This window comes from Callorhinus ursinus, unplaced genomic scaffold (genome assembly GCF_003265705.2).
Source record: "Callorhinus ursinus isolate GAN/ISIS: 27379988/994484 unplaced genomic scaffold, GSC_fseal_2.0 scaffold26, whole genome shotgun sequence".
NCBI classification, from domain to species: domain Eukaryota; kingdom Metazoa; phylum Chordata; class Mammalia; order Carnivora; family Otariidae; genus Callorhinus; species Callorhinus ursinus.
Genome location: NW_027397088.1, coordinates 13,772,592 through 13,787,148, shown reverse-complemented (window position 1 = coordinate 13,787,148; position 14,557 = coordinate 13,772,592). Strand labels below are relative to the sequence as shown.

The window sequence follows — 14,557 nt, the reverse complement described above, 5'->3', positions numbered from 1 at the left end:
TTTAGAAGGGCATTTTAGTGAAAGCAACCTCCTTCGGGGTGGTCTTCAGACCAGGGCACCCTGGGCACTTGTTCTCTCATTTTGAAATCCCTGTTGTTGAATTTTGTTTCGTAACTCATCAAAGCAGTGCACCCTTGCAATTCAGTCGTCTCAGGACAGGATGGGTCTTTAAATGAGGGAAGCCCCTGTGCACAGAAGCGGGTCCCCCCAGTTCCTCCTTGCCAGCCCGGCAGCAGCCACCACAGCCGGAGGCCACGCACGCTGAAGGTGGCCACACTTCCCACTGGGAGGGACAATGGCAGGGTAGAGCTGAGCAACATCCCCAGGGGCACAGTTTGACTGCTGTGACTGCGGGGGTGGGTGGGGGGGTGGCGTTCAGGACCTTGTTCAGGGTCACCAGAGGACCCCAGTGCAGCATGCCCCCCAGGGCCCCCGCCCCCATACAAGAGAGAGAGCTCCTTCCTCTGGACTTAGAGATCTTATCTCCCCCCCCAGAGTTCCCTTTAAAAATGCAAGTTTCTCTTGGATAAAAACTCCCCAAACTAGCCAGCCATTAACATCTTAGTATGAACCAATCGATCAGAGATAAATTGGGAGGCAGGAAGCAAGAAGGGAGATGGCAAACAGGTGCCGTCTGCAGGGGGCCAGTGGGATGACAGTCTGGAGAGTGAGGACCCAGGCGGTGGCTCCAGGGCTCTTGGTTAAAATGTACAGGCTCACAGGATAGTAGGGCCGCGGGGGGCCCAAGGAACCGCCAAGTCTAAATGTAAATGAGGATGGAAAAGCTGAGGGCGTGAAGTGGCTCGTCACATGCCACAATGCTACACGGCTAATTCGGCAGCCAGCCAGCCCAGCTTTTTTGCTTGCTAGGATAAGCGACCCCCTCCCCACGCCACGCCCCCCCCGCCCCGCAGCATGTTTTGTGTGGGGCCGGGCCCTCCTCCTCTTTCCTGGTCGGGGCCTCCTCAACCCACAAGCCCCCTCCGAGCCATGACCCTGCATGGAGCTGTCCTCTCCTGTTTCTAGGGCCCCCTGAGGGGCGAGGGTCACACGCGACCGCCTCTGGAATCTATACCTTTAGTTCAAAGCCATTTACAAACCCAGGGCCATGAATTCTTGGGCTGAGGGTACCAAGACAACCCCATTAGGCAACTGGGAAGAGAGGCCAGGAGCGGGCCGTGATGTCATCATGTGCTCACCGTCAGAGTGTGCTCATTATGTGCTCAAATGTGCCCAGTGTCTCATTGGCTGCTGGACAAAGCCAGTGCTGGCCCCGGGGGCCGGCAGGGTGGGGCTGGAAGGTGGCCTCAGACCCTCCAGCAGAGGGGTCTCCCCACGCCACGCCCCCCACCCCCGCAGAGCCGTGGCGTCCGTGTCCCCAGCACCCTCACACAGATGGTTCCCCCAGTGACCGGAAGCCCAGAGAGCCAGGCTCAGCATAATTTGCGTGAGGGTGTTTTCTCATACCATGAAAAGTTTCTTGGTCCACAGAAGGGAGATGGGGAAAAAAAAAAAATTCTTAGGAAAACAAAGTTCCAGAACGCAGGGAAAAAAAGAAGAGTTAGCGGAAATAGGGAAATAGACGTTCATTTCTGAAAAGTTTCAAAACTGAAACGATCACCCTGTTTGAACTTGGTCAGGCAGTTCTTTAATTCGGCCATTTGAACGGGGTAAGAAGGAAGAGGGACTAGAACCAAAGGGAACCCTGGGAACAATGTTTTAATGTCACCACTTGGGTCGCCTGAACCTAAGCCCCTCAGGCTTCCTAGACGCGAGTAACCACCTCTGAGATCTGGGTCTCTTTCCAGATGGCAAGAAAAACCCACCGTGTGGGCCCTGCCCGTGGTCTCCCAGGGAGCTGGGCACACAGCGGGGGGGAGCTGGACCTCCTCGTTCCCAAACCCGAGCCCTTGCTGAGAGAAGCAGTATTTTCTGGCAACTTGAACAGTCCCTTAGAGAGTGGAAGCCCCTGTGGGAGCAGGTTGGGGGCCACCCAACACTGTACCGAGATTCCTCCGGAAAATAACAGATCCGTGTTGGGGGTGTGTGTGGGTGAAGAGGCAGAGGGGGAAGGAAGCATGTTTGGCCGATTTCCCACTTCCAGAATAAACGGACACCTGTTTTTCTTTCCAACAGTGGAAAGGTTATAATGGATCAGGTATCAGATTGGGGGCAGAAAAGGAGGCCAAATGCATCCCCGACCGTGGAAGTCATCTGAAAAAGTTCTCATTCCTTTGATAGCATATGAAGCTTTGAAACTGCTAAGGGCACCTCGTGGTTAGAAAAAAATATATATACACACATTCCTAGAGACCTAGGAATTCCGCGAGGTGCAGCCAACACGGAGGAAGGCCGGCCCTGAAAATCACGCCCTCTGAGAGCTGGGGAGGAGGCAGCCGGCCCAGAGCAGGGAGGCAGGAGGTGGACGGAGGCCCGCCTCACGGGGGCGGGTGCCCTGCTGGGGCTGTGGGCCACCCCCCTCCTCGCAGCCCTCCCCAGGGGAAATTCAACGGCCCACGCTCAGCAAGCAATTCAAAACCGACCAAGTCCCAAGACAGCAGTGGGGAGGAGAAGAAAAGGAAGATCAAGAACCTTTTAGTTCCGTCTAAGTGGAAATACCCAGCCACTCAGACTGAGGCTTCACGTGATCGCGCGCGTGTGCGCGTGTGTTTGTGTGTGCGCACACGCACGCGTGCACGCGGCCTGGCATTCCTAGGAAACTCTGCATGGCATGTGTCTCTCTTTTCTAGAGAGAACGTAGAAGCGGATGTGTACGGGGAGGGAGGGTCATGAATTAAACTAAAAATACTATTTGTTGACCGTCTCGGGGAGAGTGTTGGTGAGAGTCGTAATGATGATGGGGCAGATGTGTGCAGGGAGGTTTCGTTTTCTAAATTATTTAATATCTCCCACCACATGGAGGAATCCTGGTGTCCCTGAGATGCTTGTTATTGTAGTTTTATGTTGGTGAGGCACCAAGGGGATTCCTTCTCTCTATTCAAGTATCTCTGCGTCCTGAACCAAACACACAAGGGGCTCGTTCATTTTCTCTCCCCACGGCCAGAGTGACGGCGCGTCTCTCTTGGCAGAGGGAGAGACTTCGGCCAGCCTGCCTTGGGCTAGCGGCAGGAGTCCTGAGAGATGGACGTGAAGCTTCCTCACTTGGAAGTGCTCTCCTAGACTTTACATCTAATTTTCGAAGGCAGGGCGGGGGATATATCAACAGCATGCCCCTGCCGTGAAAAGTCATGGTTTCCAGCCCTAGTTTGCAAACGGCCGTCTACCTTATTTTAGCCATCGAGACAGTATTTGTGGTTTCTAAGTCAGTTTTGGTTTGAGGGTGACCCGAGTGCTGCTCAGAATCACTTGAGTGAGTCCCCTGGCTCTAGCAGCACAGCTTCTCTGGCTTCACCACCCACCAAGGGGAAGGCAGTTCTTGCCGTCTGCGAGCGCCCAACGAGCCGAGCGGACTCGGGTTTGCCTCCTCTGCCGGGGAGGCTGCCTGGCATGTTCTAACACACCAGGATGGAGCGCCGACCATCTGTCATTTCCACACAGGCACAAGGGAGGAAGCCTGTGGCCCACACACTGAACAAGAGCCAAAGCCACCACAAGGCCGCAGTGACGGCCGCAGGCGGAGTCACTTACGTTTTAGAATGTTCCTCTGCTCCAGCTCCTCCGCCGTCGGCCTCTGGCTCAGCCGCCTGCGGAAAAGATCCAGGAAAAGTTTTTGGACCATATCATAGCCTCCTTGGGTCATTAATCTCCCCAGCCCTCATAGGTGCATGAGATGGAGCAAGAGGCTGGAGCTCCTGTCCCATCCTGTGCTATGCGAGATGGACTCCGACCACCACTGCCTCCTCAGTTCCTCAATTTCAACCCCAGGAAAGGCACCCTGCGTCACGTCACGCCAAGCTGACCCTCCTCCTTCCTCCCGTCCTCCGCCCCTCCCCAGCCCTGCTCCCCCGGGGCCTCCGGGCCAGTGGACGCTTCTCATCACAGAGGCCCCTTTCTTTCATGTGGCCTCCTCGCTTCGGGACACTGGCCTCTACCCGCCACCCCCCACCCCTGCCCCCCTAGGGCGAGAGCTCGCTTCTTGCCATGTTTGTGCAGATCCAGTTAGGACAGAAAGAGGCTCATGGCCCCGGGGAGACGCAAGACAGCGTGTCCTGTCTGCGAAGAACAATAGATACTCTTCTTCTTGTCCCCACCCATCCCCACCAGAGCCGCCTTAGACGGGGAAGGACAAAGGAGCAGGAGCTGCAATGCCTCTCCTAGTGCTGGCACGGAATGGGGCCCTAACCAGTGTGACATGGTAGCAGGGGCGTCAACTGGTTGTGATGCAACAGTGGGGGGGGGCAGGGACGGACGATGGTGGCCCCGCATCCTGAGAGGTCACCGGAAACTGGGAAGGGCCCCGCGGAGAAGTGCAAGCTGGTGTGGGCGGATAAAGCACCAGGGATGAGCAACACAAACAGTGGGGCCCCGTATTCACAGAGACGTTTTTGTACTTTTGAAGCTCCTGGCAATTATTTAATGACCCTGCAAAGTTGAGCATCCTGCTCCCCAACATGGGAGGAGGCGTGTGCGAGAGGAGACAGTTGTGGAAGGAGTTGCGGGCTGCTCGGCAGCCTGCGCTGGGACCTAAGGGGCGCTCCCCCAGGAGTATACAGGTTGTGTTTCCTCCCCGGGTATCGGCACCTCTATCTCCAGGTGGCAAGGCGTTTACACCGTGGGACCTCAGGAGAGACCCGGAGTGAAAACAGAAAGCCCATGGAGTTACTGAGTGCAAAGAGTTGACATTGAACGCTTCTTGTCACCTGCAATTTCTCCTCATTGCCCTGGATTCTGAGAGACCCAATGGCATCACCACTGATGCTCTAGGGAGGGCACGGAAGGATTTCCGGTCAGATACCGGTCGGTAAAATCTACAGTACCCTGGAAACGGCTGGAAATTGTATTCTGAAGTGTTTGTTCAGTTTATAAGCACACTGTTGTGTTTGTTAGTCATTTGTTCTTCCAAATGTCCCATGAAGACACTATTTCTTCCCATTGACCAGGGCCCGCTGTATATTTGGAACTTTGCAATATTGGAGACTCTAAATTGGGACTCTGGAGTCTCAAAGTCTTTCCTAAAATAGCACTCTCAGACCTCGGGAGGAAACTGTGTCATCGGTCTGGAATGCAGACTCCGCTCAGAATGAGCTGCGTGGGGGCTCTGCCTCACCTTTCCATTTATCTTTCCCCAGAATCCTCACTTCGTTTGTAGGGATGGGCAGCCAGCTTTAGGGGGCCCCTTGGCGGAACCCAGGCTCTGGATGCCGCTGGGGCTGTAGGTCAGTAGGTTTTGAATAAGCTCCTGATCCAAGGTGGAGCTTGCATCCCAGAAGTCTTATGCCCAGAAGCATCTGCAGAATGTTCCTCCACTGGCTTGTGCAGAGAAGCCCACTGATTCTGTCGCCAGACTCATCGCCTGGTTCTGTGCTGGCTTTTTCGTTTTTGTTTTTTCTCATGGGTCACTTTGGAGGCGACAAAAGGACGGGAGACTGAACTACACGCACAGCAAATTCTGTTTGCTGGGCAACCTTAGAGTCAAAGACACATGCCTTCAAGTGAGGCCCCCTGTTTATGTTTCATTTCTCCTAAAAGGGTCTGAGAACATTGAGGCCAATCACAGCGATCAAACGGAGCTAAGCCCTCCCCATGGACACGTGCAGTAGTGAGGTGTTTTGGCTTTGAAAATGAGATTGGGTAGGAAAATCATACTCTGGCATGGTGATGACAAAGCACAAACAGCTCAGGAGTTAGGGGATCTGGGTTCTAGTTCTGGCTCCGCTCTGAACCTACTTTCCGTGGACAAGGTATTGGACTCCACTGCAAATAATACTAGTAATTTAACGGCTAAGGCTGACGTCGTCCCTGTCTCGTGCAGGCATGGTTCTTAGAAACAGCTGCTGTATACTCGGCCACATCCAAATGTGAATTCATTTATGGGGCGTGAGTGGGGGGTGGGGGGGATAGGAAAATACATAAAATATAAATAAAATACGTAATAAAATATTTAAATAAGCACGTTTGTTCATTTTACAAATTACTCGTTGAAGGCCAGCTCCGTGCCGGGTTCTGGTTTGGGCACTTGGAAGAGTAAAAGAACGGATCAAGGTCCTGCCTCTGGGGGAGGCAGTCATTGATCAGGTCGTCCCGGAAGCAAGTATGAAATGTAACCGTAGTAACAGGCTGCCAACGGGAGGTACCTGGGCGGGGATTCTGACCAAATTAGGTCAGGAGAGGGGTCCCAGGGGAAGGGACGCGGTGTCCCGATGGGAAGGACGGATGGACGGAGCCATGGTGCTAGAGTGGAGACAGCGAGGGGAGGAAGGAAGGTGGGGAACAGGCAGGGGCCAGGCCGCGTGGCCCACGGGGTGAGAGGGCAGGACAACACCCATTTCGCATCCCAGAAGCGAGGTGGGAAGATGGGTACCACCGGCCCAGGGTGCCAAGTACTGCCGAGAGGTCAGGCGAGCCTGGCAAACGGCCCACGGGGATCAACACCAGCTGGGCTTGCAGCAACCTCGCCTAGAGCTCTGCCAGGGGGCGCAGGGAAGGGAAGCCAGGCAGGAGCGAGTTGAGAACGGAGGTGAGAAAATGGACAAGTATGCACGATTCTTCCCGAAGCTTGGCTGCATGAGAGAGTTGCAGGTGAAGGGGGCTCTGGCGAGGTTTATACTTTTCACTGGGAGCAGACTGGGTGCGTTTAATGGAAAGAATCCGGATGAGGTGGTGGTGGCGAGAAACTATGTGAGGAGGGAGGAGGCTCAGCTGATGGTGCAGGAGTCCTGAGGAGGCAGGAGGGGTTGGGGTGCAGGGACAGAGAGGCCTTCCTCCTCAAAAGCAGGAGGAGGGATGGCTCTTGACCGTGACAGGGGAAGCAGGATGGTGTGTGTAGGTTTGGTACTGGAATTAATGAAGAGTTCCCAACTGATGGCTTGCAGTTACTATAATACAAGTAATTTGGTTTATCACAAGGATGACTTCTATCAGCTTAAAATAATACCTTTCCTTGACAGGCTGGTCTTTAGACGGAGCCAAATTCATAAACTAAAGGGAGAAAGCTCTAGCTTCAGAATTCTAGTGGCTAGCTTCTTAGGGAAGGACCCAGAGCAGCCTGACATGGTCCAAGTAAAGGCTTCTTTCTAGATCTCCTTGTACAAAAATACTGATCACTGGAAAGCCAGATAGCAGAGCACAATTACTGTATTAATGAAATGGGCAGTTTTATGAATAATCCCAAAGAGCAGATAACTCCAAGAATAAAGACAGAGATGCTTTCTGAGTGTATTTTATCTTTTACCCCTGTCTTGACGGTACGTTTAAGCCACTGTATCAGACTTAAACTCTCATTAAATGTAAAAAGTGCTTCCTGACTCTGTATGTAGACATGACCATTTATATGCTATATGATAAAGGCAACATTTTTGGGCGTTAAACTTTTCTGTAAAATGAATGATCCAAAAGTAGGAGTTTTAATGTGCTCTCAAGTGATCTATTCAAATAGGTTTGCTGTTATATATGTGGCCCTGGTTTATTAGGTTATCTCTGAGCTGCAAAATTGCTGTCACTCCTCAAATGGTTTCTTCTTTACATGACCACCGCTAAATGATCTGCATCGGCTGCAAAGTGAAAAATCACCGAGCTCCTGTTTAAATGCCACGCGCCATCAATCACCACCTAGGAGCCTTCCAGGTTCTTGCAGAATTTAGAAATGGATTTTGTGTAGTATCAGTTTGAACAACTATGCTGGTAACCGCAAGAAACAACCACATAAACTAAGGCTTTTCTTTTTCCAAGCGAGGACCATGACAGACAAACAGGCCAGAAGCAAATGGTACTTTGGCTTTGGCCTCGGAAAAAAGAGACCGTGAGAGAATGTGGTGGCAAGACGCTTTAGACAGCACGCAGAGCAGGGAGGCTGTATCCCCAGAGATGTGACAAAAAACCGCTGAAGGTCTGGCTGGTCTGACTCCTGAAGCTGATGAGGAGGATTCGTTCTGCTGCAAGGAGCGAATGAACCTTCTGCTGGTGTCAGAACTGCAAGGTCACGGCTTTCATTTGCCTTTGCAACTGCATATTGTTTGGAGGGCCCTGATTTTAAAGTCTGGATCTCTGAAAGCTGTATCTGCATTTCAGGAGAAAGCAAAGCAGAATTGAGGTTGGTCTTCTGCATTTCAGCCCCAGGGGGAGGGAACGGCCCTTCCAGAGGGGAAGAGAAAATGGGAAGGACTTGTCCTCTCTCCTAAGGCAGGAGGAGACGGGTTTCCCAACTGCTGCTCCGGATTGGAAAGGGTGCAGACGGGCCTGGTGGGGCCGCGGGGAGGGGAGACGCACTGAGTTACGACCCCTCCTTTGGAATCTTTCTGGAGAACGTGTCGGTTGCATGCGTTTGTGTGTGGCCTTGGTCACTGCTACATCGCCAGGTGTTAGAAGGCCACGGAGGTGTTTTTTATTTTTAAGAATATTTTATTTATCTATCTGTCAGAGAGAAAGAGCACACAAGGAGGGGCAGTTGCAGAGGCAGAGGGAGAAGCAGGCTCCCCGCAGAGCAGGGATCCCGATACGGGACTTGACCCCAGGACCCTGGGACCATGACCTGAGCCGAAGGCAGATGCTTAACGACTGAGCCACCCAGATGCCCCCAAAACAGGTGCTTTTAGTAATTATTTAGCCCAGATCCTGCTCGTCTTGATGCCACACACACTCCTGGGAAGATTTTATCCACAGTTGTGACTTCAGTTCACATCTATATCCCGGTGACTCCAAAATCTATACCTCCAGTCGTAGTTTTGAGTTCCAGACCGCCTTTCCAGCTTATACTCCTACAGGCTGTCAAACTCAGAAGGTCCTAAATGAATTCATCCATCACCCCTCCTGTCCTGACAGCTTTGCATCCCCGTGAGTTGCCCAAGCCAGGAAACTGGGAACTGTCCTTGGTGGTCTTGACCCTCAACCGCCAATCCACCGCCAGGTCCAAACCACCTCCGTTCCAGCCCATTCCAGCCCACCACAGCTGGAGCCTCTCGCCGGGCTGCTGCAGCCCATCCCACGGGGGTCTTCCTCCACCCCGGACGGGATGGTCTAAGGGGAAACCTGATCACAGCACTCCCTGCTTGGAAACTACCCACGCCCACCCAGAGCCTGCAGGAGGGAGTCAAGCACCCAGGGTCCTAGAAAAGTCCTTGTGATCTGCACGCTCGCCGAGAATCCCCCCCAGCCCACACTCTGTCCTTTAGACGTAACTGTGTCTTCTACGTTTCTTCTAGATTCACGTGCCTTTCCTTATAGCGACGCGTTCTCTCTTTCTCTTCGTCTGGTGGTAATCCTCAAACTCACAGCTTCGACCTTAAACATCACTTGCTGTGGGCACTAACCTTTTGGTGAAGGTGCCCCCACCACGTGTGACAACAGTCCCGTATCTCCCGTCTGCTGGTGCTTGTCCTTCTTGTTACGGCCCAGCCTGCCCACTAGACCCCAGGGCTTGGGCTCCGTGACGTGGGGCCACCTGGCCCCCTGTCCACCAGGGTCACCTCACTCACGAGCACAGACCTGGGCGGCCACACAGGGGCCCCACTTGGAAGGGCCCCTGCGCTTGGGCTCCAAGGCTCTGCTGCCATTTTGAAATTTTCAGTCATTTTTTTTTTGAACAAGGGACCCCCTCATCTGTAGCACCTAGCACCCAGCCTGGGAACTGGAGTTGCTCCAGGTTTGTGAAATCATTAAATGCGTGTTGCCCCATGACTATCCCTTGTCTTTGCCCTTTCCCTCTCTTCTAGTTCTTTCCCTAGGGGAAGCACATGTGTTCTCTGTTAGAAACAAAACAAACTACCCTCCTCCTCTCCCCTCTCCCCCAGTGAATCTCCACCTCCAGCCTGCTCTTGGCTGCCCGACCTCTCCAAAGAGGGGTTCAAGCGTGAGGTCTCAGTAAACCATCACAACCCTGGCTTCTGTCCACACCATTCTATTGCCCTGGTTCTCCGCTGGACAATTCTGCCCCCAGGGGACCTCTGGCAAGGTCTGCAGACATTCATGGTTGTCAGGACTGGGGAGGCTGCTACTGGCATCTAGCTTCAACGTCCCACCGTGCACACGCCTGTCCCTCACAACACAGGACTAGCCGGGCCATGCGACAACAGTGACGAGGTTCGGGAACCTTGCTCTCCTGAATCAGGTCAGTGTCAAGGTCACTGAGGATTAACTGCCAAATCCAGTGGCTTTTATAGAGCCCTCGATTTCCCTGACCTTTCTCTAGTGTGTGTGGCACCTTTGACTAACAGCGACGTCTCGAAGCTCCTTCTCCTCTGGTTTTCAGCATGCTCACGCCTCCTTCCACACCCTTAGCGCACGCCTGGGGAGAGCCCCAGAGGTGCCCTGCCCTGGGGGTGGCTTCAGAAGCAGCACCATCCGTACCCAGCCCGGGTCCGCCACCTGACAGGCGGGGGCCCTCGGAGGAGCCGGCCTTCCCCCCACGCCTCAGCCTTCTGTGCCCGTGTGGCAGAGCGAGGGGCCTCCGGGTGCCCATCTCCGCAGACGGACTGCCTAGAATCCCGGTGCTCAGGGAGGGCAGGGAGGCCACAGCGAGACTGTTCCACTCCTCTGCTAACAGCCTTCAGGGGTGACACTGCACTAAGAATAAAGCTCACACTCACCCCTCCCCGTGCCCTGCGGCGTGAGTGTGAAAGGCCCCCATACCAGGTTGGCCTTCACGCTTTCTCGTTCACCTTGACCTAACCTGGCACACATCCCCAGTCTGGAGAAGCTGCAGGGCCTCCTTTGATGCCACCAGCAGAGCTAGGAGCTCCCCCTGCTGGGCTCCCCCGTCTTGATCATGGCCTCACCCCTGACACCCATATTACCCACTGGCATGACCACCTCCTCAACTACACCACGAACCCTTCACAGGCAAATTATGTCTTATTTATCTCTGTGTTTCTAGACTCAGGACGGCACCTGCCACACAGGAGGGGCTCCACAGATTTTTGATGATTCAATCAATGAATAATACTTCAACCCAGGAGTTGTGCCCTCAGGGATGGCCAGAACTCTGGGCCCTACACCACGGTGGCTGGCCACCGAAGACGTTCCTCTGGGAAGAATGGACAGCAGTTTTGCTTTTATACCTCAGGGCTATGCCCTGCTACCCTTTCTCTCTGCCAAGAAGGCAGAACAACTCTTAAAATGATTGATCCACGTACTCAACTCTTTCCAGGAATTTCAGTTAATAGTTTTCAACTTCGCTTCAAGCTATTAACAAATAGCTTGGTTCTAAGTATGGGGGAGAAAACGGACTGGGGTGCAGGGCCCGCCTCCTGGTCTGCCTCCACCATTAACCGGAAGGTTGCTTGGGCACCTTATGTCGTTGTACCTCGGCTCCGAGTCCCACCGTCTGACAGGTGGCCGTAACCACAAGCTAGTCTGCCTGCTACCCATGTGCTGAGTGCTGAGAGGCCCAAATGCGAATGAGATAGAAAAATCCCTTTTAAAAGTAAGTAGAGCTTTTGGCTTTCGGCTCGGGGAGGCAAAGGCGCAACTTTCTTCCGTCGTCCCGAATCCGGGTTCATCCGACACCAGCCGCCTCCGCCATGCTGCCTAAGTTCGACCCCAGCGAGATCAAAGTCGTGTACCTGAGGCGCCCCGGTGGCGAAGTCAGTGCCACGTCTGCCCTGGCCCCGAAGATAGGCCCGCTGGGTCTGTCTCCAAAAAAGGTTGGTGATGGCATCACCAAGGCAACCGGTGATTGGAAGGGTCTAAGGATTACGGTGAAACTGACCATTCAGAACAGACAGGCCCAGATTGAAGTGGTACCTTCTGCCTCTGCCCTGATTATCAAAGCCCTCAAGGAACCACCAAGAGACAGAAAGAAGCAGAAAAACATTAAGCACAGTGGAAATATCACTTTTGATGAGATTGTCAATATTGCCCGACAGATGTGACACTGATCTTTAGCGAGAGAACTCTCTGGAACCATTAAAGAGATCCTGGGGACTGCCCAGTCTGTGGGCTGCAATGTAGATGGCCGCCACCCTCATGACATCATAGATGACATCAACAGTGGTGCGCTGGAATGCCCGGCTAGTTAACTACAAAGGAAAATGTTTCAATAAAGGATCATTTGACAACCAAAAAAAAAAAAAAAAAAGTAAGTAGAAGGTGTGAAATTTTATTTTTGGTAACTCGAAAAAAGTCTCGGACCTCAAGTTGATAAACAGGTTACCCTTAAGAAAGAAAGAATATTGCTTTTGATGGACGCAGACCATCAGGGCAAGGACAAAGAGTGATTCCAATGAAGAGAGGAAGCTCTGGGTGTCACTGCTGAGTGACTGTCGTGGACGGTATCGCGGGGAGGTCGATGTACACAGCGCAGACAACATGAAAATGGTGTAAGACTATATATTTAATTTATTTACCCACTCACTGAAAAAATATTATGGTTCCAGATTCCCCCGATGCCTCTGCTTTGTTGGGCCTCAATAAACAACATACACAACCCGTGACTACTTTCTGAAGCAAGGCGAGGGATGAAGAGTTGGGTGTAGGCCCCAGGTTGCCCCCTCCCACCCGGACTCCTCCTAGGAGCTGCAGAATATGTGCAGCTCATGCTTTTCTCATACTCACCCCCAACGGGCCAATCTCTCAGGGCCATCAGCGCCCCCCAAGGAGAGTTCTGAGGGTACAATGTGAGGCAGAAGCCGGAAGACAGGAGGCAGGAATCCCTAGCCTCCTTCCTCCAACTTACTCAGTGGGTTTCTGGCCAATGTCCTCCTGCTGCCTCCCATGAGCTCCTATTTCTAGAAACAATAACAGCTCAGGTTCAGATGAGATCCCATGCTGTTTAGAAACCCAGAGAGGAACATACAAAACCCCCAGAGAGTCTCAGATGCCCGTGTGGAGGGGGTTTTGGTCACATTATTTTGCCAAGTTTCCTACAGTCCTCCTTTATGAAAAGTCCCATACCCCCCTACTCCTTCCTGAACCATCACTCCTCAGCTGTAAACATAAAGCTTCATTTTAAAAAAAGATTTATTTGAGAGAGAGAGAAGTGTGCATGAGCAAGGGGAGGGGTAGAGGGAGAGGGAGAGGGAACCAAGCAGACTCCCCACTGAGCACGGAGCCTGACAGAGGGCTTGATCCTACGACCCTGAGATCGTGACCTGGGCTGAAATAGAGTTGGATGCTTAACCGACTGAGTGACTCGGGTGCCCTGTAAACCTTCATTTTTAAACTAATAGTCCTGCAACCCAAAGGAGGGGTATTGAACGTAGTTACTCTCACTAAACTGTAAGCGCTTTCCCGTGGCATGATAATCTTTCACAGAATCTCTTTCTATATATGTGATGTACCAAAAAAGACCAGACCCCCCCCCCAACCCAACCCCCTCCCCACACATACTTTTTCTTTCTAGTAGCATGGTGCACTTTAGGAGTGTCTAACCAGTCTGGATTTGCAGTTTTGCATTCTTTGGAAATCTTTTTAATTGGGAAAGGATCAGGAAAGATGAATGGGATGAGTTTGTCTGGGAAAGGATCTAAATGCAGTGATATGGACACTTTGAACAGATTTTGCCTTGATTATAGAGGCAACGCGCAGAAATGATTTCTCTCTCCTGTCTTGGCCTTATCTACCCAATGCTTTGGGAGAGTCCTCGCGAGAAGAGACTGCCTTCCCTTAAATACATTCCCCCAAATTGACTGAACTCATAGCATGCGCCTACCCGGGGACTCTTGGCTCCCAGCCTGGTGAATGAGAGTCTAAGTTCTCTTCCCTACCTTAGGTTCTTTTTCTTTCTGTCCTGACATCTGCTCACATGAGATACACAGCCCCTACATCACACCCCCCCCTCACTCTCCTACATGTACACTCGATGTGGGAGACCGGAGGGGAATCACAAGTGAGCGTGGCCCCAGCGCATGGGTCGGCAGCGTCTCAGGGCTGCACCGCTCCAGTAGGAGCCCAGGAAAACTGGGCAGACTCCATTAGCGGCCCTGGGCCATGACTGTACTGTCCTTCTTAGGACCACCAGCAACACCAACTCCCGAGGTGTCAGAGAAACACCCACCTCCATCCTGAGGGAAATGGCTGATTGTGGAACATTCCTTCAGGAGCGGTCTCCTCCCCCAGGAGAGCAGCCTGGCCGCCATGCCTTTTTTTTCTTTTTTTTTTTTTAATGGGGGGAGGGCAGAAGGAGAGGGAGAGACAGAATCTCAAGCAGACTCCACACTCAGTGTGGAGGTGACGCGGGGCTCGATCTAATGATCCCGGGATCATGACCTGAGCCGAAATCCAGAGTCTGATGCCTAACCGACTGAGCCACCCAGGTGCCCCATGACCACATGTCTTTAACCAGAGGAAAGCGTGAGGCTGAGCTTGTCTGAAGGCAGAACCCCACCCGCGGGGGAACGCTCGGCCTCTCAGAGCCCTGGAAGGCCTCCCTCTGGACATTCACAGCAGGAAAGGGATGGGAAACCACCAACCAGAGCAAAGCACCGGGCCCTTCTCAGCACCTCGC

General features: G+C 52.9%; 1 protein-coding gene and 1 long non-coding RNA gene across 9 annotated transcripts in view; one reads left to right on the top strand and one right to left on the bottom strand.

The window, feature by feature from the left end:
• Positions 1 to 14,557, bottom strand: part of PHACTR1 (phosphatase and actin regulator 1) — a 554,233-nt gene that overhangs the window by 11,152 nt on the left and 528,524 nt on the right. For all 8 annotated transcript variants that reach the window (XR_012373825.1, XM_073877583.1, XM_073877585.1 and 5 more), the window contains one exon: positions 3,649 to 3,704. Coding sequence is in view for 7 of the 8 variants with exons in the window: in XM_073877583.1 (XP_073733684.1) it covers positions 3,649 to 3,704 (56 nt within the window). In the remaining variant the exon portion in view is untranslated. The remainder of the gene's footprint in view (positions 1 to 3,648; positions 3,705 to 14,557) is intronic.
• Positions 9,940 to 12,153, top strand: LOC141370131 (uncharacterized). The gene is made up of 2 exons (XR_012373894.1): positions 9,940 to 10,222; positions 10,988 to 12,153. It is a non-coding gene; the product is annotated as an uncharacterized lncRNA (long non-coding RNA).